The sequence below is a fragment of the Bubalus kerabau genome, chromosome 21, assembly GCF_029407905.1.
Source record: "Bubalus kerabau isolate K-KA32 ecotype Philippines breed swamp buffalo chromosome 21, PCC_UOA_SB_1v2, whole genome shotgun sequence".
In the NCBI taxonomy this organism is placed as follows: domain Eukaryota; kingdom Metazoa; phylum Chordata; class Mammalia; order Artiodactyla; family Bovidae; genus Bubalus; species Bubalus kerabau.
Window position 1 is genome coordinate 7,469,430 of NC_073644.1, and position 23,986 is coordinate 7,493,415.

Genomic DNA, 23,986 nt, shown 5'->3' on the forward strand with positions numbered 1-23,986 from the left:
TATTAACTGAAGATATTTTGGGAACAGCTACTTTTTTGGAGTGGTATCTTTATTTGCATGACTCTCTGAAATTCTACCAGATATCATGGTGGACCCCAGGTTTTTCTTCTGCAGTGTTTAGGTTTTATGCACCGTGAAATCGTTTTCAGAGAGTGAGTCTGCAGCCTCTGTACCAGTGTGACTGAACAGTACCTTATTGGCACATCATGAGATTATGTTTATAGGGATGAGGACAGAACAGTTTGCATCAAAGTAAAACGCTCATGAACGTTCATAAATGGATGGTGTTGAACTGTAAACTCACTCAAAGATACTATGTTCCTGAAATTGTCACCCAAGTCAGGAATACCCGATACTGCACAGTGGCAGAAAGGTAGAACTCACTGTGAAAATTCATTTAATGTAATTTATTTCCATTAAAACTCAGTGAACTTCAGCCAGCATTTATTTGATCAGCGGTGGTGAACAAACTCTGAAAGTGCTTCTCAGGAATCTGTTTTGATCGACACGTTTATTGCAGGTTTGTGAGCAGGTGTGCCCATGATGCAGAAATACAAACCCTTGTGTGCGTCTGTGTGACGGCAAAGGAGAGACGTGGTGATTTTTATGTTGTTTCCTCTATGAGGACTTTGTTTTTAAACAATGAAAGCCTTATTTATGTGAGTTCGAGTTTGCACATCCCTGTAACACGTACCTTCCTGGTCGGACGTGTGATGCTGTCACCAGGGTTCTCTGTTCTTCAGGGGATGCTCTGCCTCCCGGACTTCTGAGAAATGTCGGGTCACCGTCAGCCTTAGTTTCTGTGTCAGAGTGAATTGTAAGGCCAAGGCCAATGGGGACCGGCATGGCCTCTGTGGTGTTTATCAAACCTGTCTGGAGTCATGGTCTGAGGGCTGGGGCGTCAGGCTCCTTTCGGGGTGTTTTCCCAGCCTCGGCCACTTGCATGCACGTTGGCGACTTCATCGCAGTGGCTGCCGCCCCGGAGCTCCTCGCGGTGCCACGCGCTCTAGGGAGGGGCTCTCCCGTCCTCTCCGGCCCGGCGGCCTCCAAGGCAGGGCGGTCTCCCGGGACACAGCTCTAGTCACACTGAGACGGTGTGCAGGGTTGGAGCTAAGCGTTCAGCTCTGGTTCTCCTAACTCTACACTCGGCCCCCAGCCTGGTGTTCAGCTTCTCCCAGGGTATTTGGCCCGCGCTTGGTGTATTTTTAGATCGTTGCCTCACACCCACACTCACCTAACGTGTGTTCTTAGCACAAGAAGCTGGGTGAGGGGCTCAGGTGGTCAGGTAGCCATGGAGGGGTCTGGTTTCCATGCTTACAGCCCCTCTGCTTTCAGAGAGTGCACAGTGGGACACCCTGGTTTTTACATGCTCTGCCTAACGAACGTCTGAACACCCGTCACCAGCAGGCATGTGCCTAAGGTGCTGGAGGGGCCCCCGCTCCTTCGAGAGCTCCCTCTGATGGCAGCTGAGCTGTGTCAACTGGCCACTGCGCGCTCCTCTCCCTCCCGGTTTCCCGGATTGCCTCCGGGAAGGAGAGACACTTACGTCTGCTGCGGTGAGCGGATAGCGTGGTTTCCTTCTGTTGATCTGCATCACGAGCAGTAGCGCTGAGCTATGTTCTGCACGTGGGAGTTACTTACTCTCAGACTCTCAATCCTAACAGAGTTCACGCTGCATCTTGTTCATGAAAACCCTTGTGATTTTGGTTTAAATTTATTTTCTGACGTTAACAACTTCCACTATTTCTGAGTTATTCTTGACAGTAACTTGAAGAGGTGACTCTGCTTTCAGGTAGCCCAGTGGACTGCTCCTTTTTTGCCATTTAAGGGATTTCGTTTGCGTTACTGAGGGCTGTACTTTGAGGCTCTGCTCCTGATGGCGGTTGTGTCCAGGCTTGTGAGGACGGCCCCTCCCCTCGCCCCTGGGCGATGCTGCCGCTCACTGCAGCGAGGGCAGGGGCCGGGGAGAACTCTGGTTTACCTGGTTTGCCTTTTATTTATGCAGGTTGTCTCTCCCTACTAGAGGTTCCTAGAAGTCTTTCTAGATGCATTGAAGAGCGTCGGCAGCACGGGCCAGCCAGCGCTCATGTTCCTCTCTGCTTTCTTTGCATGACGTTCCAAGACCCCGATGGCACTCTTTGATCACCAAGTACCAGCTGAGCCAGCTGACCGAGTCCAGCGCGGTGGGCGGCGACAGGCTGATGCGGGTCTTCTGCCTGCCCCCCGGCCTGGTGGTGGGGCTCTGGAAGGTGAGCCTGGCGTGCACCCGCCCCGCAACCTCCCGTCCACACCCCCATTGCTCCCGTCGCGTGTGGGGCGGAGGGTGCGGTTCCTGCTGCCCCCTCACGACTCCATGTTTCCACCCGGGGTCCCGTTGCTGCCTACGCCCACGGCACAAGCCCTTCCTGCCCGTGTGCTGGGTTCCTGTCACCCTGTGATTTCCCAGGACGTCCTGTCTCCTCCAGGCAGTCCACGCTCCTGCCTGCCGCTCCTTCGTGCCCTTCCTCTGTGGAAACTTCTTCCTGCCTGTTTCACCCGGGGGGCTCACTGGTGTCTCTGTTCATGGTGGGGGAGCAGCCCCCCAGGCGTTTGCTTTCCCCGGGGCAGTTTCCAGTCGGCCAGCTCCTCCTCGTCCCCTGGGCGGTCGTGGCAGTGAGGGGCGACAGTGTCCTCCCCACGTGGCCAGGCCGGCTCGCCCCTGTGGCTGTGGCCTGTGAACAAGCTGGTTGTGAGAACAGTTCACACGTGTTCACGATGACCATGTGGCACCTGGGCCCCCATGCCAGCCTCCAGACCGCTTCTCCCCTCGTCCTGCCTTGGCCTCTGCTCTTCCTCCCACCCTCCCTCCTCATGTGGCGACTGTGGACCAGGCCACATGTGGCTTGCTCTGGGCTCGTGAGTCGGTCCACCTGGGCTGGCCGCACAGACGCCAGGACTCTGGCTGACCCCATGGTGGAGGTCTCGCCGGCGTTCCCTTCATCTCTGAAAAGCCTTCGAAACAACCTGGAATTAACAGCGTAAATTCTCACAGTCAGCATACGTCACAGGGCCCCCTGATGTTTCATGAGTGCTAGGGTGTTAATGCTTCTGGTTCCACGCGCTGTGCGTCTTGGGTGCCTCGTGGTCCTGCCGTCACTGTGACGTCGTAAGTCTTATCAGGCAGTGATGGTGAGTTAGTGCTGCAGGGTCTTAGATGGTAAGAAACCACATCTCTCTGTGAGATGCATGTGCTGAGATCAGAAACAGTGACCCTGTGAACAATGAAAATATTTCTGCTGACGCATGTCTTCTTTTAATTGCCTTTGCAGAGGGAGGAGGAGCTGGCATTCGTTATGGCAAATCTGCATCTCCACTGCCTCGTGGAGAGGAGCATGCTGGGGTCGCCTGCTGTGTACGTATCGCTGTGCGGTGTGTGCAGTTTTGTACAGTCAGCATAAGGGAGTCTGAGGTGAAACTGTCCTAACATTCCGAGAATAGCTTCAAAGATACCGTGTTTTTAATCAGTAGCCACAAGCTGACGGGCATAATTATGCAGCTGTTGCCAACAGTAACTGGGTTACCTGCAAGTAGCCTCCACTGCACTCGTTAGGGCTCAGGCTGGCGCGCCTTGTGGGATGCGGTCTGTAGATCAGGGCAGCGCCTCGCAGTAACGAGGTTCGAGCGCACTGAGACACTGCATGCTCCTGGCACTGCTCTGCTTGCTCGATCATGACAGCAGGCAGACCGTGGCCCCTAGGGTCTGAGCTCCAGGCATGTGCTGTGCTTGGTCAGGACAGCACGCCTGTTAATGGACCTCAGGTCAGTGTGTGGGCCGTGCTTTCCATTTCTCCGCTCCTCTCACCCCCCGGGGCCAAGGCACCTACATACCGACCTGGAAAGCTCCTGAGTGCTTTTCCGTTTGGAATGTTAGCTGCTAACGTGTTTCTTCCTGGATGAAGCCTTGTTCGTCGTAGCTCTGGGTCTCCTCCCGGCAGTCCCCGAGCTGCTGGTCTGTTGTCTGGTGTGTCTTCCTGCCGCACATTCAGCCCTCTGAATGCCGAGACCACCCGGAGCAGAGCTGCTGTCCGGGGCGGGTCCCAGCTACGTTCTGTCGTGGTGGTCCGGGGGTGCCCAGGGAACACGCGATTTTTGCCTGTTTGTATAGAAGTAGAGAAAAGGAACATGCCCTTTCTTCTGAGCCAGTGGTATTGAACCCTATCGGGAATCCACAGAGGGCTGGTGGCAGCTGGTGGCTTGAACGGGTTTTCATTTTCTAGGGAGTCTTTCCCGTCGGAGCCTCTTGCCTCTGGGGCTGACAGATTCACGTGTGTGTGTGTTTCGCTCCTCAGCCCCTACGAGCTACCTCCTCACACACCCGTCTCAGACGACAGCCCCGAGCGTGGACTGCACGGCTATAGGCTCCACGTGGACATGCACAGCGGGGGCGTGTCCTGCCTCTGCGGCTCCTTTCGCAATCTCTCCGCCAGCAAAGGTGAAGCTCCCTGAGTTTGAATGTTTGATTTGGTGTGAAATTCAAAGTCTGAAGAGGCATGGGGACCACTTTTTATACCCAAGTTAAGGAAGGCCCCCCGAGTGACCAGTACCCATGTCTAAGGAAGGGCCCCCGAGTGACCGGTACCCGTGCCCTTCCTGGCCCTGCGCGCCCTCTCCCCCGCGGACCCCTTATCACGGGCTGTGGGGCTTCTGGGCCAGCCCCGCTCGCAGTTGCTGGCTCTGGCTCCATCATCACGTTCCCCTTCTCTACCTTCTGGAATATTCTCTGCTCGCCCTTTCCGCTGGCACCTGGTGCTTTGCCCCACCACGTGCCCCCTCTCCCACCCTGACTTCTTCCTTCTCAAAGGAGTGTGGTGAATGTGGTGGATGCCCCCACAGGCCCAGTGTGGGGCATGCCCAGGGTGAGGGCAAAGGAGGCCAGACGGTGGTGGACGGGAGGCAGGGGGCGTCACCCTGGGGTGGGGGTGACGCCGGCACCTGCCCTGGTTCTGACGGTTTTTACCTGGTGTCGTTCCTTGTATCCTGTAAACTTGAACTTCTATGTAGAGACTTGCTTAGACTCAAGTTTCACACTGGTTATAAGAATATTTTATAGGGGGAAATTATATACTTCATTTCTGAATGCCCTGTTCCCCCAGATTCTTCCACCTGCTGGATTTGACATCCCTTAATGCTCCCTGCCTGGGCATCCCAGGTGGCACCAGTGGCTAAGAACCCGCCCCCAGTGCAGGAGCCACGAGAGGCTTGGGTTTGATCCCTGGGTCAGGAAGATCCCCTGGAGGAGGGAACAGCAACCCCTCCCAGGATTCTTGGCTGGAAAATCCCATGGACAGAGGAGGCTAGTGGACTACAGTCCATGGGGTCACCAAGAGTTGGACACGACTGAGCAACTTAGCATGTTAGCAATACTCCCTGCCTACATCATCTTTTTGGGGTTTAGAAAACGGTGATTTAAAAATTGCATCATTCTATCCGCAGTTATTAGCTGAGCTCTTGTAGAGAACCTTTTCCCTTATCAACTGGGTGACTTCCTATAATGGCAGGGTAAATGCTTTAATCCTTTCTCTTTTAACCACCAATTTGCAGATTACGAAATTGATGTATTTGTCACGTGCTTCCTTCTTCTCTGAGTCATCTTTGCATTTGTCTCAAGATTTCTAGGCTTTTCTGTGCGTGTTGGCACTTTTATTACAATTATGAAGAATGTATATGTTAACCTAGGGTGAATTGACATCTTTGGATCTTCCCTGGTGGCTCAGAGGGTAAAGTGTCTGCCTGCAATGCGGGAGACTGGGTTCAATCCCTGGGTCGGGAAGATCTCCTAGAGAAGGAAATGGCAACCCACTCCAGTATTCTTGCCTGGAAAATCCCATGGACAGAGGAACCTGGTTACGCTGCAGTCCATGGGGTCTCAAAGAGTCGGACATGACTGAGCCACTTCGCTCACTCACTTCACTCATGGTAGAAACGGTTTTGAGGGCGCTCTCTCCTGTCTCTCTTGTTTAGTGTCACTTTGGACTCTTGGGTTATTATGTACTCAATAATTTATAATCAGTTATAGATATTATTCTTTGTAAAGCTAAAATTGTCCCCAGTTTGGTCAGTGGGATCTACTTCAGGTCAGCTTCTCTGCCTGTTCATATACCTTTCTTCTTCTCTGAGTCATCTTTGCATTTGTCTCAAGAAGATTTATAGGCTTTTCTGTGCGTGTTGGCACTTTTATTACAATTACAAAGAATGTATATGTTAGCCTAGGGTGAATTGACATCTTTGTTGTTTATTTGTGCCCCCCTCCCGAAGTATGTGAAATGTCTTTCAGTTTGTTCAAAAATACTTTTATGTCTTTTTGGAATGTATCAGAATTTTCTTCATACTAATTTTGCACATTTCTTAAGATTTTTAGTAACTATTTCCTCTATTGTTTTTGCTATATCTTCCAACTGTTTTGTAATGTCTTTTTGTGGTTTTGGTCTCAGGTCACTGCTGATCTCATAGAATGAGTTGGGAAATATTCCCAACTCTTGAATTTTTTTTAGGATTTTAGATAGAATTTTTTTCTTAAGTGGTTGGTGGAATTCACCTTTTAAGCCATCAAGGCCTGGAGCTTGCTTTGTGGGAAGGTTTTTAGATACATTGTCAATTTCCTTTATAGATGTAGGGCTGTTTAGGTTATCTGTTCTTGTGTGAGCTTTGGTATTTTGTGTCTTTCAAGTTATCTGTGTAAATATAAAGATTGATGAGTGGGTTCATTGGTGGGTGGGTTCATCAACAGAAGAACAACCCCACTTCTTCTGTTGTAAATATCTCTATGAATGTTTACCAGATGACGAGTACTTAAATCCATTGTTTTATTGGTGGTTTAGTCACTAAGTCATGTCCCATTCTTGCGACCCTGTGTACTATAGCCCACCAGGCTCCTCTGTCCATGGGATTTTCCAGACAAGAATACTGGAGTGGGTTTCCATTTCCTTTTCCAGGGGATCTTCCCCACCCAGGGACTGAACCTGGTCTTCTGCCCTGCATGTAAGTCTCCTGCATTGCAGGCAGATTCTTTACTGACCAAGCCACCAGGGAAGCCTGGTCCATCATTTTATTAGAGATTATAAAACGGTGATTCCTTAATTGTATCATTCCTTCTTCATCTATTATTAGCATTTGATAAAGAAGGGTTTTCTTTTGTCAATTATTAAGTTACCATGAAATACAATTAATACAGGAAAGGCATGATACATGCTTTATTCTTTCTTGATTTACATACAGCGTTGTAATTTATGGTGTAATAGTCTTTGAAGATGACTTATAAGTTTTCTATGCTCAGTTGCTCAGTCCTGTGTCTTTGTGACCCTATGGACGGTAGCCCACCATGCTCCTCTGTCCATGGCATTTTCCAGGTAAGAATACTGGAGTGGGTTGCCATTTCCTTCTCAAGGGAGGTATTATTGTTAATTCATGGATTGAAAAAACAGAGGTTATTTATTTTAGTCCATTTGAAGCCATTGTTTTTATTACTGTGATGTTCAGACTGTCCTGTCATGGGTCATCTGCTTCTGTTCTTCTGACATGACTCTTCCTCTTTGGTAACTTGCTTGTGTTCCAACAGGATGAGATGCTTCAAGCTCATGTTGTCTGTTTCCCACCCAGACCTGGACTTGGCCATTTCCCCAGGACTTCTGTTTCCTTTTATTTCTCACTATAGACTGCGGCATTTAGAGATCATAATCTATATCCTAAGGACGCCTGTTGCTCTTGGGTTTTCATCTCTTCTAGGGTTTTCACTGGACAGAGCTATGAGGTTTGTAGACTTTATAATATGTAGAAATAAATTATGTATTCATTTAAATTAAAGATCTTTGGGTTTTTAATTCACCTATCATTTTTATATACTTATATTTATTTTCTTATACTGAAAGTCTTTGTTCCAAACAACATCAAAATATATAAAATTTCAACCCCCCCCCCCAAATACTGATATTATTAGTAATAACTTATTGCATGTTAGGGCTTCCCTTGTAGCTCAGTCAGTAAAGAATCTGCCTGCAATGCTGGAGACCTGGGTTTGATTCCTGGGTGGGAGTTTGATTCCTGGGGAAGGAAATGGCAGCCCACTCCAGTATTCTTGCCTGGAGTAATCCCACGGACAGAGGAGCCTGGCAGGTTATAGTCTATGGGGTTGCAAGAGTCGGACACGACTGAGTGACTAAGCACGCATTACATGTTATTTTAATTAAGATTTTCCTTGTGGCTTTTAATGTACTTAAGATATATATATCACGTTAGAAAAAGTTAAGTCACCTAAAATAATTCTGCTCTGTGTGGTTATGCTCTAACCTTGATATACAATTAGGGTGATTTGTTTCAGTTGACTTTTTATTTTTCAGGATTGCTTTGCTTCTGTTTTTACATTAAGAAATTACATACCACATTTATATGGTCCAAAGTTGAAGTTATAAAACAATGTAGTTCAGAGACGTTAACTTCTGCCCTGTCTCTTCACTTCTGTTCTTTCCCTCCCTCCAAAGGTAATCCTTCATATTAGTCTGAAGTTTGTTCTTTTAGTGTTTCATTTTGAATACATAATGCTATATATTAATATATTCATATTTCTCCCAATTTTTAAAATGAGACAGACTAGACTCCCTTTGACGTGCCTTCATTTTTTCCAATTAATAATTTATTCTGAAGATTAGTTTTTAGAATAAGATACAGGTCTTTCTCTTTTTCTCCTTCCCCAATAGCTCAGTTGGTAAAGAATCCACCTGCAGTGCAGGAGACCCTGGTTCAATTCCTGGGTCAGGAAGATCTGCTGGAGAAGGGATAGGCCCCCCACTCCAGTACTCTTGGGCTTCCCTTGTGGCTCAGCTGGTAAAGAATCTGCCTGCAGTGCGGAAGACCTGAGTCCTATCCCTGGGTTGGGAAGATCTCCTAGAGAAGGGAAAGGCTACCCACTCCAGTATTCTGGCTTGGAGAATCCCATGGACTGTATAGTCCATGGGCTTGCAAAGAATCGGACATGACTGAGCGACTTTCACTTGTTAATGTCTTTTTCTGTGGTTTCCAGCCTTTGTTGTTATCGATAGTGGTTTAGTGAATATAAAGTGAATAGCCTTGTTCACATATCACTTCATGTCTTGTCAGCTTGTCTTTGGGACACTTTATTTTCTTTTTTTTTTTTGGGGGGGGACACTTTCTTAAAAATAGAATTGCTAGCTCAAAGAGTACATTGCAAATGTAATATTGAAAGATACTGGCAAATTCCTCTTTGTGAGAGTATTTCCAACTTAATGGGAAATTAAGTTAATAAAATATGTTGTCACTAAGTACATTTCTTCTAGGTTTTTGTTATATGTCCTCTTGAGTTTCTTTCTATTCCTGGATTTGTTGGATTTTTTACAAAAATCAGGAATAATTATTAAATGTTATGAAATACATTTGGGCAACTATTGATGGTATGATTTCTTCTCCTTTACGCTATTAATTGACATAGTAAATTTCATTAATACATCTTCTATGGGAATGTTAACATCCTAGAGTCCCTAAGACAAGCTCCTCTTCTCATATATGTGCTTATTTTAAAAATACTAGTTTCAGTTATTTGGTTTTTAGTATTTTCCATTTAAACTCAAACTATAGTTTTCAGTTTTTTATGTGTTAAATTTGTTTCGTTTTCAGTCATAAGCAAGTTTTCTACTTTTAATTGTATCAGTTTAAGATTTATATAATTTCCTAGAAATCATCTGTTTTGGGCTTTATTTTGATCTTTTCTTAGCTTTTTGAGTTGACTGCTTAGATTGTTTAACTTTCAGGTTTTCGTTTCTTTTTTTTTCTCCAGTTCCCTTTATGCCCAGAATCTTGGACTCTCGAGGTTGGAAGGAATTGAAAGGTGATCTAAAGAATGATCTGTTCTGGGCTTGAATTTGCTCTGCCCAGAAACAGCCCACCTGCCTTTTTTTCTGCTTTTCATTGAGCCCAAAGTAGTTTCTCTATCCATCCACCCATTTGCCTTGATTCTGTTATTTAAAAGAGAGAATGAAATCTCATCCCTTTTCCTGGTGGGCACCGTGGAGGGGCTGCTAACGTGCGCGCCTGTTCCCAGGGCGCCATATGCATGCCCGGGGCTACTGCCGTCAGGGAGCTTGGTCTCGCGCTTCGGGGCTCCAGCCCCGGGTCCTCGGGTGCCCTTCGCGTCCAGCCTTCCCGGTCTGACACGGTCTCTCTTCTCCAGGGGCTGGGCTGAGGCCCGTGTCGCGGGGGCTGCTGGGACTTCAGAGGAGAGGACTGCCCGCGCCTCGTTCTTGGGGAACACCGTGTCCTGTTGACTGCACTCTGTGTGCGCCCCTCATGCCCGAGCTGTGCCCTCGATTGTGATGAGGACAGGATGAGGGTGGCAGAGAACCCGGGCGGGCGCTCGTCACAGGTGCCTGCTGCATGCTTTGTGCCCGTGTTAGTCTTCACGGCAAGCCTGCGGGCTGGGCACTGTGCCCCCTCCCGGGTCACTGCTGGAGCGGCTGAAGCTTGTGCTTGGGGTGCTCCCTCCGGCTGCACCCCGGGCTGACCGCGGAGCCCAGGGTCTCAAGCCCTGGGCTGCTGTCTCCTGTATGCTGTACTTTGCAGCGTTGTGCTTCTAGGGTGTGCCTTCTCCTGTGTGACTCTGTCTTTTCAAGGCGATGGGCTCGTAAGGGTGTCAGGTGGGGGCCCTTCTCTGCCGGAACGCTGACGTACCCTGAGAAGGTGAGATGATTGTTAGGATACGAAGGAGGCTGAGTAAAAGAGAATGGGAGCCTGTGATGGGAGCAATTCAATTCGCCTTTCATCTGTTGTTTTCACCATAAGGGACGTTTTCCCCATCAGGCTTCACACGACAGTCTTGTGTGTGTTTCCTCTGCCTGTGGTTCCGAGATGCGGACCAGCAGAGGGCGCTGTTGCCATCAGAGTCGTCATCCCTCTATACCAGAGCACAAACCCACATGTCCTCTAGGTTTTTGAGAAACGTGCTTGTGGTTCCACGTGGTATATTTAATAAATTCCAGCTCTGTCATTGCGGGAGGGGATGACAGCACAGTGCCCCTGTCAGGGGTAAATGTTTTATCCTCACGGCCCTAGAACTGCAGGATGCTGAGCAGCCTGGCTTGGCTGCGGAGGCAGCCTGCAGAAGGGAGTGGCAAGACCTTGGCAGCTCGCACCTCCTTCCTCCAGACCCTTGAGGTTTTTCTCTTTCTCTGACTTTGCTCTGTATCCTCTCACGGTAATAAATCTTAGCCATTAAGACAGCTATGCCCTGAGTCCTGTGAGTCTTCCCAGTAGGTCCTCTGGGTCTTGGGGACCTAGTGCCAGCCAACTACCCACATCTGCAAAAGTACAGAAGTCATACCATGCCCAGGGAAACCCAGGAACCCCTCCCAGGGCTGTGCAGTTACACAGGAGTCATGAATCCACCTGCCGAGTGCTGTCTGCCTGAGAAGCATGTTGGAGCCTCAGCACCCAGGGCTCTTACTGGGGCTGGCCAGGTGGACACCCTCTGCCAGCCTCACCCATATTCCAGACTTCCAGGAGGAAAAGTATTCAGCATGGATCACGCTGTCGGTACAGACTGTTCAGTCAGAGGGGAATGGTGAGGTAGGAATCCTCCTGAAACCCGTCTCCAGACCTCAGCCAGAGGCTGGCAGGCTTTCTAAGGGTAGGCTGTCTCAGGACGCGAGCGCACTTCACCCAGTGGAAGAGCAGACAGGAAGCGTCCAGTCATGTCTTTGAAGTGTAAATGGAGCCTGAAAAAGAGCACGTTCAGCAGTGCAAAGTATGAACGAATGTGTATTTTTTGATCTTAGTATCAAGCTAATTATTACCAATTTTCAGAAGCTGGAGGAAAAAGATTTTGCACAGTGCAGCATGTTGAGACTTTATCAGTGTTGAGAGGGAGAGTGATGGTAAAGAGGCGGAGGAAAAGAACTTCTAAATAACAAAGTATGCTGCTAGTGTCATTTATTTGAGTTGTTACAAAATGCATTTAAAAAGTAATAGCTTTTTCCTTTTATAGGATTTGAGAATTCTGAATATGTGGACATTTGTAAAAAACAAAAATCACCCAAGGACAACTCTTGTTTCTCTTTTGGTTCATGTTCAAGTCTAGAGCTATGTTTATATTTGCGGACCACACTGTGGGAGCAGTGCCTGCTTTTTCCCCATGTCACTAAATAGCCTTTGAAAAATTAGACTTTGGGAAGTTGTATGACAACCTGTTGTTTGGTCTTATCATGCTTTATTGATTGACCTGTTCTCCTTCTGTTGGGCATCTAGGTCTCCTTTTCCATGATTATACCACTTTTATCATGAGCATTATTTTGAAAAATGTTTGGTAATTTGAGAGGTGAAAATGACATCTGATTGTTTTAAATTTGTAAACATTGAATGTATATCAAGGGTTTGGAATAACAGACGTGTCTGAAGATTATCTGAAGATAATTATCTGAGAAAATTAGCAAAGCCATGTGTATTGACTGTTTTAAAAAGCCTGTGGACTGTAGCTGAGTTGGCGGTTGCTGAAGCAGCTGTCAGGTGGGCTGCTTAGGGCACCTAGCCGCTCAGGCTGCAATGGCACCTGCCACAGGTGTGTGGCATGTGGTCAGGTGGAAAGGAAGTGAGGAGTGTTCCAGGAGACGGGGCTATACCAGTGCTGTCTGGTTTTCATATTTCTTTCCTAACTGAATTTCTAGTTGTTTGTGTTTGATTGGTTCCACTATTTTAAATGTTTACTAGACCTATATGAGTTTTAGTTGCAAATATTTTCAACATTTTGTCTTTTGCCTTTTAAGTTTTGTACATGTTGCTTTGGATTCCTGCCCCCACCCCAAGTGTTGTTGTTGTTGTTTTTTTTTTTTTTATATTTATTTATTTTGTCAAGTCTTAAATGCGGCACGAGGAATCTTGAGTTGCAGCATGTCGGGTCTAGATCCCCCACCAGGGATCAAATCCTGGCTCCCTGCATTGGGAGTGCAGAGTCTTAGCCACTGGACCACCAGGGAAGGTCCCACTAAAAAGTTTTTCATTGTATATAATCAGTCCTTTTTTCTTGTTGTTTCTTCCAAGATTTTTACGCATAAAAAGTACCCACTTGGCAAGGCCAGGCGAACATTCACCTATGTTCCCTTTTGATTACTTCCTTTCCTTTTGTAAACCCAGGGCTTCCCTCGTGGCTCAGCTGGTAAAGAATCCGCCTGCCATGTGGGAGACCTGGGCTGGATCCCCAGGTTGGGAGCGACCACAGGCAGCCTGCAGTTCCCTGCCTTCCCACAAGGGCTCCTTCTCTGCTGTGGGTCGGCCCCCTCTCCCTGTGACTCTACCAGGCAGGAAGTTCGTCCAGGCTTTACTTGTGGATTTTATTATGAAAATGTGTCCCCTCCCCCAGGGTAAAGTTTCTTACCCATGAACTTTTATCGAAAATGTCTCAGTTATTTCCATCCATTTATTCTTTTAGATGTATTTAAAATAATCACTTGGCCAGATTTTAAGTGTCTTATTTGGATTTTGATCAGATTTGTATCGAATGTGTACATTAATTTAGAAGGGATTGATGCAGTTTCATTCAGGGCTCTGGACCTTCTGTTTAAGTTTTCTTCCCTGTCCTTAGGAGACATGTTTGTTACGTAGGTCTTTGACTTTTTTCAACTCATTTTTGTGTCATTGTGAGTGAATACTCTTACGTTATGTTTCCGTTAACTGCTACTAGATTTGTTTTATATCCTTTGGAGATTTTGTGATGTGCTTTTCATTAAAATGCTGATTAAATAATAAATAGTACCGTATTCTGTAAGGTGCAATAGAAAACACTGAGGGATCTGAAAGAAATTATAGGCCTGAGAAACTTTTTACTTTACAAAAAAGTAGGGTTGTTCTTCTCTTGAGGAACAGAAACTGTTTAGCCCAGATAACCTCTTTTTAAGAAATTCTACTTTAAATTTTTTATGGTGTGTTTGAGATATGTTTCTTATATAGTATGTCACCCCATTTTTATTGGTTGTGATTCCAAAAATAGTTTTTTGTTTCCTCTGTTCCTTGATACTAATTACTTTCTGTGTTTCTAGGTCAAATTATCCTCTCTAAACATTTATGGTAACAGGAAGGCATTAGAAATTGTTTAGTATTTTCTAGGTGGTGATTATGTAGAAAAATTAGAGCAGATAATTTGTATAGCATCTTCGTCAGTGGTGGTGCTTACCTTTTCCCTGGTTTGCACATTCGGTGGCCTGTTATGAACAAATTGGCATTACAGACTGCTGTCCACACGGCAGGAGAACACAGACCTCCATGCATTTCACGTCATAGCTCATTGGGAGCCAGTGGTCTTTTCCCTGAAGCGGGACAGGCGATGTGATTTGTGGGGCCCAGCGTAAAATGGAACTTCGAGGCTCCTTGTGAGAAAATTATTCAGTTCAGAATGGTGACATTAAACCAGGAGGGTCCTCTGCAGACGCACAAGTTGTGGCCCCTGAAGCTGGCCCCCCCGCCCCCTGCCTGCCGCAGCCTGGGGACCCAGGACCTGTGGGGAGGAGCCTTGAGGTTCTGAAAGCGTTCATTATTGTTTAGTCGCTCAGTCGTGTCTTACTCTTTGCAACCCCATGGACTGTAGCCCACCCAGCTCCTCTGGCCATGGGATTTCCCAGCAAGAATACTGGCGTGGGTTGCCATTTCCTCCTCCAGGGGATCTTCCCGACCCAGGGACAGAACCCACGTCTCCTGCACTGGCAGGTGGATTCTTTACCAATGAGCTACCTGGGAAGCCTTTACAGGAGCCCTTTTCCTCCTCTTTTACATTTCTGGCCTCTTTACTTCTGTTTGAGATTCTAACTTCATGAATGCCCAGAGGTTCCTTAGAGAAAATCACAAATACATGTCCATTGGGTCTGTCAGACTGTTTTCTTCATGTTCAGGGACCTGGTCTGTAACTGCATTTAACTATTTACATTTTATGTATATCAGGGGTTTGGAATAACAGATGTGTCTGAAGATTATCTCAAGATAATTATCTGAGAAAAATAGCAAAGCCATGTGTATTCCAGGGGAGATTTCCTTTAGACAGCTGAGAGGAGATTTTCTCACCTTAAGAATTAGTGCCATCTCTGTTTGATCATTAGAGCCTTGTTCCTAATTACTACTTTGTAGCATCAGGTCTCTGCAGCTGTAAATTGTTAATACTCTGTGGCATGTATTTCTGGGTTTATAGGGTCTCCCTCCCTCTTTATCCAAAACTTGCACAGACATCTGAGAGTTGCTTCTGTTCCATTTATTTGTGCTCCTGAGCTGGTCTCCAGATGGTGATCGAGGGTTCTGTCTTGTTCAGTTTATCTGTTTAGTTAACCTGTGCTCTGCTGTCCTTGCCTCAGGCTGTTCTAATCTAACTGAACCCCACCCCCCGCCCCTTCTGTGTTCTTTGCTTTAGGGAAAAATCACTGGTCTCTCCTCCCCACTGTCTTTACTTCCCACTTTTTCTATGTTCTATTTGTGATGCAAGAAATGAACTCTAATCATAGCTGAGAAATGAGAACTGTTGACAGTCGTGTCCTTCATATGCCACAGAAGACATGACCTTTATTCCCAGAGACGAGGTTATTTCAGGAAAGAGATCAACAGTCCAGTATCTTTAAATGTTCAAGAGTATAGGGCTCTCTTGGAGGCTCAGGCAGTAAAGAATCTGCCTGCAGTGCTGGAGAGCCGGGTTCAATGCTGGAGACTGGGTTCAGTCCCTTGGTTGGGAAGATCCCCTGGAAAAGGAAATGGCAACCCACTCCAAAGAGCTGGACACGACTGAGTGGCTAACACACAGGGGTTTAGGAAAGGAAGAGATGAACGCAGTTAGAAGGGTGCCGTCAGCCGCAGGGGTGACGGGTAAGCTCCCTAAGGCACTGGGGGACGAGGAAGCTCTGAGGACTCAAGTGGGCCCTGCCTGGAGTTACGGTTGGATGGGAAAAGCGGGGCTGGTGCGTACGCAGAGGGGCCTTCGGAGGAACACTGATCAAGATAACAGCTAACGCTTGAGTGCCTCATTTTCTGTAACTTTTCCCTCTGCTTTCCAACTTAGAAAAAATTACAGGAATAGTTCAAGAACTCCCATATATACGTTTCCTTTTTTAATGATAGATTGGTCTTGCTTGTTCTAGGATGTCATACACACGGGCTCATACAGTACGTCCTCGTGGGTTCAGACTCTTTTCAGCATTGTGTCTTTGAGATGCAAGGGTGATCATCATTCCTATTCATTGATGAATTGCATTCCATTGAAAAAATACACCAGAATTTGCTCACCTGTTGTCCTGTTGCTAGAGAAGGAATTTGGGTTGTTTTCTGGTTTGGACTGTTAGCAATAAAGCTACCATAGACTTTTTATGAAAGTCTTTTTTGTGGGCATACGTTTTTATTTCTCTTGGCTAAATACCTAGGGCTGAAAAGTTGACTCTTAGGGCAGGTTTATGGATTGAAAGTTGATAATCTTTTTTTTTTTTTTTATGTATAAGAAATTTTTATGTATTAGAAATTACCAAATTTTAGTTTTTAGAGTGGTTGTGCCATTTTACACTCTCATCATCTGTGTCTGAGTGTTCTGGTTGCTCCATATCCTGGGCAACCATTGATGTTATTTGTCTTTTCAATTTTCGCGGATCTGGTGTGTGGCAGCGGTGGTCTCCCCCTAGTGGCCGCCAGTGGTTAAGCGCTTTTTCGCGTGCTCATTATCCGTTTGTATGTCTTGTTTTGGAGTATCCTTGTGTCTGTGTATTCTGTCTCTTTATTCCTCAGTTGTAAGAGCTTTTTATATATTCTGGGTAATAGTCCTTTACCAGATACATGTCTTGCAGATATTTTTTCCCCGGCTGTGGCTTGCTTATTCATTTTCTCAGTGGTGGTGGTTTAGTTGCTCAGTGGTATCTGACTCTTTATAACGCTATGGACTGTAGCCCTCCAGGCTCCTCTGTCCATGGGAGTCTCCAGGCAAGAATACTGGAGTGGGTTGCCATTTCCTTTTCCAGGGGATCTTCCCGACCCAGGGATTGAACCTGGGTCTCCTGTATTGCAGGTGGTCTCCTGCATCACAGGAGAATTCTTTACCGACTGAGCTTCCAGGGAAGCTCCAAATTTTCTTGATGATTTACCATTTTAGTGATCAGAAGTTTCTCATTTTGATGAAATCTCATTTATTATTTTTTTGTTTTATGGTATTGTTTTCTGTTTTCTGTTAAAAACAATCTTCTGCACCAGGTTATGGAGATATTCTTTCTTCCAGCTGGATTATGGTTTAAGTCTGTGAACCATCCTTAATTAATTTTTGTATGAAGTATGAGGCAAGAGTTGAGGTTCATTTCATTTTCCCAAATGAATAGAAAGTTGTTCTTACACCATTTGTGAAAAGGTTTTCTTTTCTCATTGAATTATTTTGATGTTTTTGTCAAAAAATCAGTTGCTTATAACAGTATTGGCCTATTTCTGGACCCATCTGTTCTACATCGTTCATCTATTGATCTTTATAGTAATACCACACTGTCTTGATTGCTTAAGCTCTTTAGTAATTCTTGAAGTCAATTACTTTTCTTTTTTTTCAAGATTGTGTGGCTATTTTAGGCCCTTAGCATTGCCATGTGAATTTTAGAATCAGCTCGTCAAATCTTTCTCTTTATTGATAAATTAGTTATTAAATACCTGCTGGATGGTGTATGTGTGGTTGGATTCCTTTGCTGCTCACCTGAGACTGTCAGAACAGGGCTTGTTAATCAGTTATACCCCAATACAAAATAAAACGCTTAGGAGAATACCTGCTGGATTATGATTATTAAGCCTGTATATCAAATTTGGGTAAATGGACATCCTGACAGTCTCGAGTCTTGCAATCCATGAACATGGTGCATCTTTCTGGCTGGCAGTAGACTTAACCCTTTAGATGGATTATTATTGTTGAGATAATACATAAAAGTGCTTAGCGTGGCATTTATAAGGACCCATCCTCTAATGTTGCTATTTACTGTTAGTTCCATTAATCACACAGCTTTATAAAGTACTTTCTGTTCATATCTCATTTTGATTGGCTTGGAACTTGACCATGGTCATACTGCTAGGAAATGCCTGGGCAGGGTTTGAAATGAAGTCCTTACGACTCTTAGATTTCGTGCTTGTAAGCGTATGTCCTGGAAGCCAAGGGTAGTGAGCCTTGTGTTGTATTTCGCTGCGTTTTGGGGGTGGCCTTTATATGTTGGCACGTTAAGGTTAGACAGGATCCAACAACAGTTTATTCTGCAAGATTTAAGCATCACAGGAGTTTAATGAGGATGTGTTGGCTCACAGTCTCCCTGGAGAGCTGTGGCTTCTCCCGTGAGAGCGTCACCCTGTCACCCCAGGAGCTGACCACAGAGTGCTGCCTGTGCCCCTGGCCCCACCCGTCAAGGCAGCTTTCCCTTCTCTGCCCCCGTCGCTGCTCACACTGACCCAGGCGAGCCGGGACGCGCCCCAGTCAGGAGCTAGGCCACTTACCCCCGGTCACAGGAGAGCTGGGGCAGCAGGCAGAGAGCCCAGGGGATCAGCCATGGTTGGGGGGCTGCAGCTGGTTCCCCAGCACGTCTGGTCTGTGCATTCATACTTTCTACTCTGTTGGTAGTAAAATGAAAACAAAGCCTCTTGAGAATCTAAATCCACATTATACATTTTCAGCTAGTATGTAAACCAATGGGAGATCCTGTTTCCCTGATTTCGTATCCATTTTAATCTATTCTAACATGTCGTAGACACAGAACATGGTCTGGGTCGCATTTCTGCTGCTTCCCTGCTGTGTGGCCTCAGAGAGGGCGCTGTTTGCCTCTCTGCTTTCTCAGCTATGAGCTCAGAGAAGCACAGTGTCTAATTAGTAGTCCTGTTCTAGGCTGTTCTTTTAAGCTTCTTTTAAGCTGCTGTGCACAAAGTGCTTAACTTATGCTTGGTGTGCAGGAAATACTCAGAAGCATGACCCGTTTTATGTACACTCACCTTCACACCTGCGTCCTGTGTGCAGATTGCTTACATGGAGAGAGAGCTTCCCCTTGTTCCGTCTCAGAGATGGAAGCGGTTGCCAGGGTCGGTGGGGAGAGCGCTGACTGTGAAGAGCCACATTGCTGGTCTACAGGGAGGATGTCTGGTGATGACGGAAGAGCAGCGGTCCTCGCTTCCTGGAGAGATTTCATGTTTATCAACTCTGACGGATGTCACTGAGCCGTCGCTGGCTATGGTACCTTGGAGTCTGCTTTCTGTCGTGGCCCGCGGACTGGCCGGCAGTCCCCCGTGTGGCTGTGCAGTGACACGGGTGTGAGCAGGGCCACATCTGCTGGGCAGGATGGCGTTGCCCCGGCTCCCCCGAGGCCTTGCTGGAGAAGCTGGCGAGCAGGGACCTGGGCTGCCCCGCAGAGCTGGAGCGGCACTGCCCGATGGGACTCCTGCTCAGAGCTTGTGCCCTGCTTCCGATCTTTCGGTTGCGCCTATGTGAGGACACTGTGCCGTGTTCCCAGAACGGGACTCTGGCTCCCATGACAGCTCAGCTTTGGCTTTCTCTTGTCCTGTGAATGAAACGGCGTGGGGTCAGAGAGCTTGTGCTCTTCCTGGCTCTCCTCCCAATGCTGGCCCATGACTCACATCGCACGCTCGGGCAGGTGTGGCCTCTGAAGAAAGCTCATGTGCGAGTGAAGGCCCTTGACCCTGTCCTGGCTGATGCAGCCTTAGCAGGATGCATTACAGTGGGTGCAGGAGGGTCAGCGGCCCTGCAGGCCCCCAGGCATGCGTGCAGCCCCACCGTGACGGCCCTGGTGGTCAGGCTGCTTGCAGGCCGCTCAGCGTTGGTCCTCGTGGCCTGGGCTCTCGTCTCAGCGCTGGTCCGTGTGGGCCGGGATTTCTGCTCATTTATGCGCTTGTGAGGAGACACCGTGTGGGGGCTCCTTCCCTGACCACGTCCACAGTCACCTGCCCTCCTGGCTCCTTTCTCTGGACGTCTCTCCTTCCCTTTCTGTGCACTTTCTGGCCCCTGTTTTCTTAAGCTCCACAGCTCTGTTTCCCCACTTTCCTTGCTGTTTTGTTTTATCAGATCAGTGGAACCCCTGCCTCTCAGCGGCCTCTCCATGGTGACAGGGTGCTATCTGGGTTCACTCCAGGGGTCTCCCCATCTCCCCGGTGAGACACGCTCATTTCTCTGTCTTGGGAATGCAGGTGCAGATGGTGGTGCCCTGGCCTCAGCCAGACGCCAGGGTCTGTCTTTCCTTCCATCCCCAAACCCAGCTCTTAGATCCACGAGGCTTCCTTGTAGTGGCTGACCCGAGGAATCTTGACCTGTCGTCCTGCATTGGTTTCTATATAGTAATTTTAAAAATCTTCAATCTTTTCAGGATACCTTGAAAATGAATACATGAAGCTCACTGTGATAAGTTTTAAAAATAACACAGAACACCTACCTCTTATTGGAAAAGTTGGCCTTTCTTGGAAAACTAATAGTTTTGATGGCTGTATAAAGGTAATTTTTTTCCTTAAACTACTCGGTCTCTGTATAATTAATGTGTCTGATGATGTGTATGTGTGATGCTGCGTTGAAAGTCCTAGATTGATTGTTCTGGTGTCGGAAGAGCTGTGCACGTCTTCTTACCGCTGACCATCAGTTGATTGACTTATCCAGCGCTTACTGAGCGCCTTTTGTTTTCCACTGAGCGAGGTGGGTGGGCTGCACTCAGCACCGTTTCTTAGCGGTGTTGATTGCACCCCCTGCGCTCCCTCGATGCCCTTTGGCTGTTTGTTTTATGGAGAAAGAGTGGAGCTCTAGGTTGCACCAGGCAAGTTGCATTTACTCAAAAACGTCTTACTCATACACCCATTTAAAGTATATTGCAGTTCTGTTCCAGCATACAGATATTTCCTTGAACAGTTAAATCGGAGTTTGCCTCTGTCACAAACCAGCCGCACAGCGGGGAGGCTTGCTGTGGGGCTGGGGTGGCAGAGGAGGGTGGGTCTCGCACAGTCTGGCTCCTCTGGTGACCCCTGTGCCCGTGGGCGCCCTGGTTCTCACTCCTCTCCTTCTGTATTTTGTGGGGTGAACTAGATTTACATGGGACGGTTCTGCTGTGGATGCAGAAGAACCCAGTGAGCTAGGCTTTATCCTGCCTAGGAGCACGGAAGCCTCGTCTCGTCACAGGGGTGAGGGGTGATGACTGAGGCAAGAGCCGCGTTGTCGCCGAGCATGAAGACCACTTCATTATCACTAAGGCGTCTCCCTTGGTCCACTTGCTCTTTGCTGTGAGGAGATGTTTTATTAATTGTACGTGTAAACAGGTATTTAAGCTTCAGCAAAGATCTGTCGTACACAAAAGAATATTGTTCCGTTTCTTCAGGAGCACAGGCCTGGCTTTTTAAAATGGGTTCAGGTGAGTCTTACAGAAACAGTATGAGAACGTTGAAATCACAGTAGATCTTGAGGACCAGGAAAGGCAGACTATCAACCCGGCAGACTTAAGGGGTCAGGAAGTGCACTCTCTGCATGTTCCCGCCTCCTGTGATTTTGTTCTCTTTCCTCTTCTCCCTCCTCTTTCACTTAGTCCTTCATGACGAGGAGGCTCCATATCTCCCCAGGTCTAACTGGGATTTTTATCCTTGCCACTTATGAATGTTTGTGTTTATTTTGTAGAGTTGCTCTATAATGGACGTAACTCTTCTGGAGGAGTACGGGAAGCCCTTCTGGTGCTTCAGTTCCCCGGTGTGTGTGCGATGCTGCCCCGGGCCCTCCGACGGCCCTAATTTCTTGGGGGAGGCGTACTATGTGGACTACTCGGATTCGGAAGGAAGGCTGCACATGGAGCTGGTGTGGGTCGAGGAGACGGAGGAGTACTTCATCGTCAGCCTGGCCCTCTACCTGCGGTTGGCAAAAGTAAACCAGTGGTTTGGGACACAATACTAAGCGGTAGCAATTGGTGGCAAATTATTATTGCTGTTTGTTTTCATCGGACTAACTGGTTTTGTTCCTGGTTTTTGTCGTGAGTTAAAATAAAGCACTGGTCTGTTCAGTATCTTCTTATTTCACATTATAAGTTATGATTCCTGGGTCATTTTAAAGTTAACGTATAGAAGATTAAGTTACATTTTAAAAACACGGAAGCACATCACAGTGGAAATTCACATACAATGAAAAAGGGAAATATTTACTCTTCTCCTGCCTTTGCACTTTAAAATGCAAGAAAATGGATGAGACTGGAAACTGGTAAGTTTTCACTTGGGGGGGGTGTGTGTGTGTGTGTAGAATAAAGATCATGTGACCTGATCTTTTTAAAGGCGGTGTGTGTGGGTGTGTGTTGGGTGAAGATCATGTGACCACTGTATGTATGTGTGAGTGTGTGTGGGGGTGTGTGTGTGTGTTGGGTAAAGATCATGTGATCACTGTGTATATTGGATACATAGGATTCTTTCTTTATAGGTTAGAAACCCAAATAAGGAAACACATTTAAATCTGAACTTCATGGTATTCATTAGGATTAGAAAGTGCTGTATTCATGGCATTTAGCAGCCACATTAGTATTCAATAAAGGAAAGTAAAATAGACAAATGACCTGCTTCAGAAGGAAAGACGCATGTGTAATCATCTGAAGAAACTGTCATTCCTTAGAAGAGAGAAGTGTGGCGCACGTGCCATTCAGACAGCAGCTCTGCGTCTGTGGCGTTGGAAGTAGGTCGAGCTGGGGAAAGAGGGCCGCTCTCCTTTCCCCAGCTGGACAGCACCGGAATGGAACGGGGAGCCCTGGGTACTTGACGTTGGCAGCACCGTGGGGGCTCACAGTTACAGAACTTTCTGCATCACAGGCGGCTGGTCCGCTAGTGCACACCAGGCTCCATCCGTTCTCAGCTGTTTGCACATCCATGGAAACTACTCTGAGGGGCATACCAGCAGTGGGGGGAGCTTGCTGGAGGCAGGGATTGGCAGGTGAGCGAGTCCTTCCCATCTGAGCCAACGATGGAAGGGAAGGTTAGAGGTGGAAGGGAAGGTTAGAGGGCGGGGCCGGTGAGGCACCGACAGTCCTGGCGTCTCATCAAAGCCCTGTGTTCACCACCAGGTGAGGCTGGAAGACTCACCCTTGCCCCCACTTGCCCTTTCATGGGTCTGAGAGAATGTTTAGCTGAGGGTAGCTCTTTCTTCTCGTTTATCTCCATATTCCTAAGTAAAAATCTGTAGCTGATTCTGGCTTTGTTGATTTTAGCATCTATTGACTAATGGTCGATAAAATATCTCTCTGTTAAACCAGCCATCTCCCCTCTTGCATCATACCAGATAATTCCTGCAACGTAAAATCCGTTGTTGTGATTTGTTACTATGTAATATTGCTCCTGGTGAGGCGTCTCTCTTCTATAGCCTTTTATTTTTCTTGGATTAGTAATTGCCTTCTTTTGTTGACTTGCATGGGTTTTCAATGAGCCTCAAGTTTTCCTTAAAGGTCTGTCCAGTGTTGCACGTGTTGGCTAGTGTTTCAGTGTATCCCACCTCCACCACCACCCACGCAGGCTTAAATATGTCAAATACTCTCTTAAGTTCTACTGTGTCTTCCCACTAGGCTCATCCCCTGAGTTCTGTCTCTGTTTGCTTCAATCTAAACTTCTCTGTCCAGCCTTCCTGGACAGCCCTCATCCTGAGAAGTCTCCTGTGTGCATCCTGTCCATGGAATCTTGTCTTCATTCTTGATTTAAAGTTGAGCCTTGAACAACGCTTGTGTGGACCCTCTACGTAGTTGAAAATTGGAGTATAGTATAAAGTTGGCCCTCCCTGTCCTGCCTTCCTCAGAATCTGCTGATTCACCCAACCTCAGATCGAGCAGCGGAATAGTAGTAACTGTGGGAAAAAGCCCAAGTGTCTGTGGACCCACACGGTTCAGACCCACGTTGTTCTGGGGTCAGCTGCACATCTTCTCTTCAGTGGCGCAGGTTTTCCTGTAGGTCTCGAAGGAAGTGCCACGGGAGATGCATTTGAGGTCCA

At 47.1% G+C, this 23,986-nt stretch overlaps 1 protein-coding gene across 4 annotated transcripts in view; it reads left to right on the forward strand.

Annotated features, from left to right (window-relative positions):
- Positions 1 to 22,034, forward strand: part of FBXO15 (F-box protein 15) — a 37,333-nt gene extending 15,299 nt beyond the window's left edge. For 3 of the 4 annotated variants that reach the window (XM_055558975.1, XM_055558978.1, XM_055558977.1), the window contains 5 exons: positions 2,123 to 2,249; positions 3,309 to 3,391; positions 4,329 to 4,471; positions 20,370 to 20,494; positions 21,656 to 22,034. In XM_055558975.1, the coding sequence (XP_055414950.1) occupies positions 2,123 to 2,249; positions 3,309 to 3,391; positions 4,329 to 4,471; positions 20,370 to 20,494; positions 21,656 to 21,925 (748 nt within the window). In that variant the 3' untranslated portion in view covers positions 21,926 to 22,034. The remainder of the gene's footprint in view (positions 1 to 2,122; positions 2,250 to 3,308; positions 3,392 to 4,328; positions 4,472 to 20,369; positions 20,495 to 21,655) is intronic. The other variant, XM_055558979.1, reaches the window with a different exon arrangement.
- Positions 22,035 to 23,986: the final 1,952 nt, after the last annotated feature.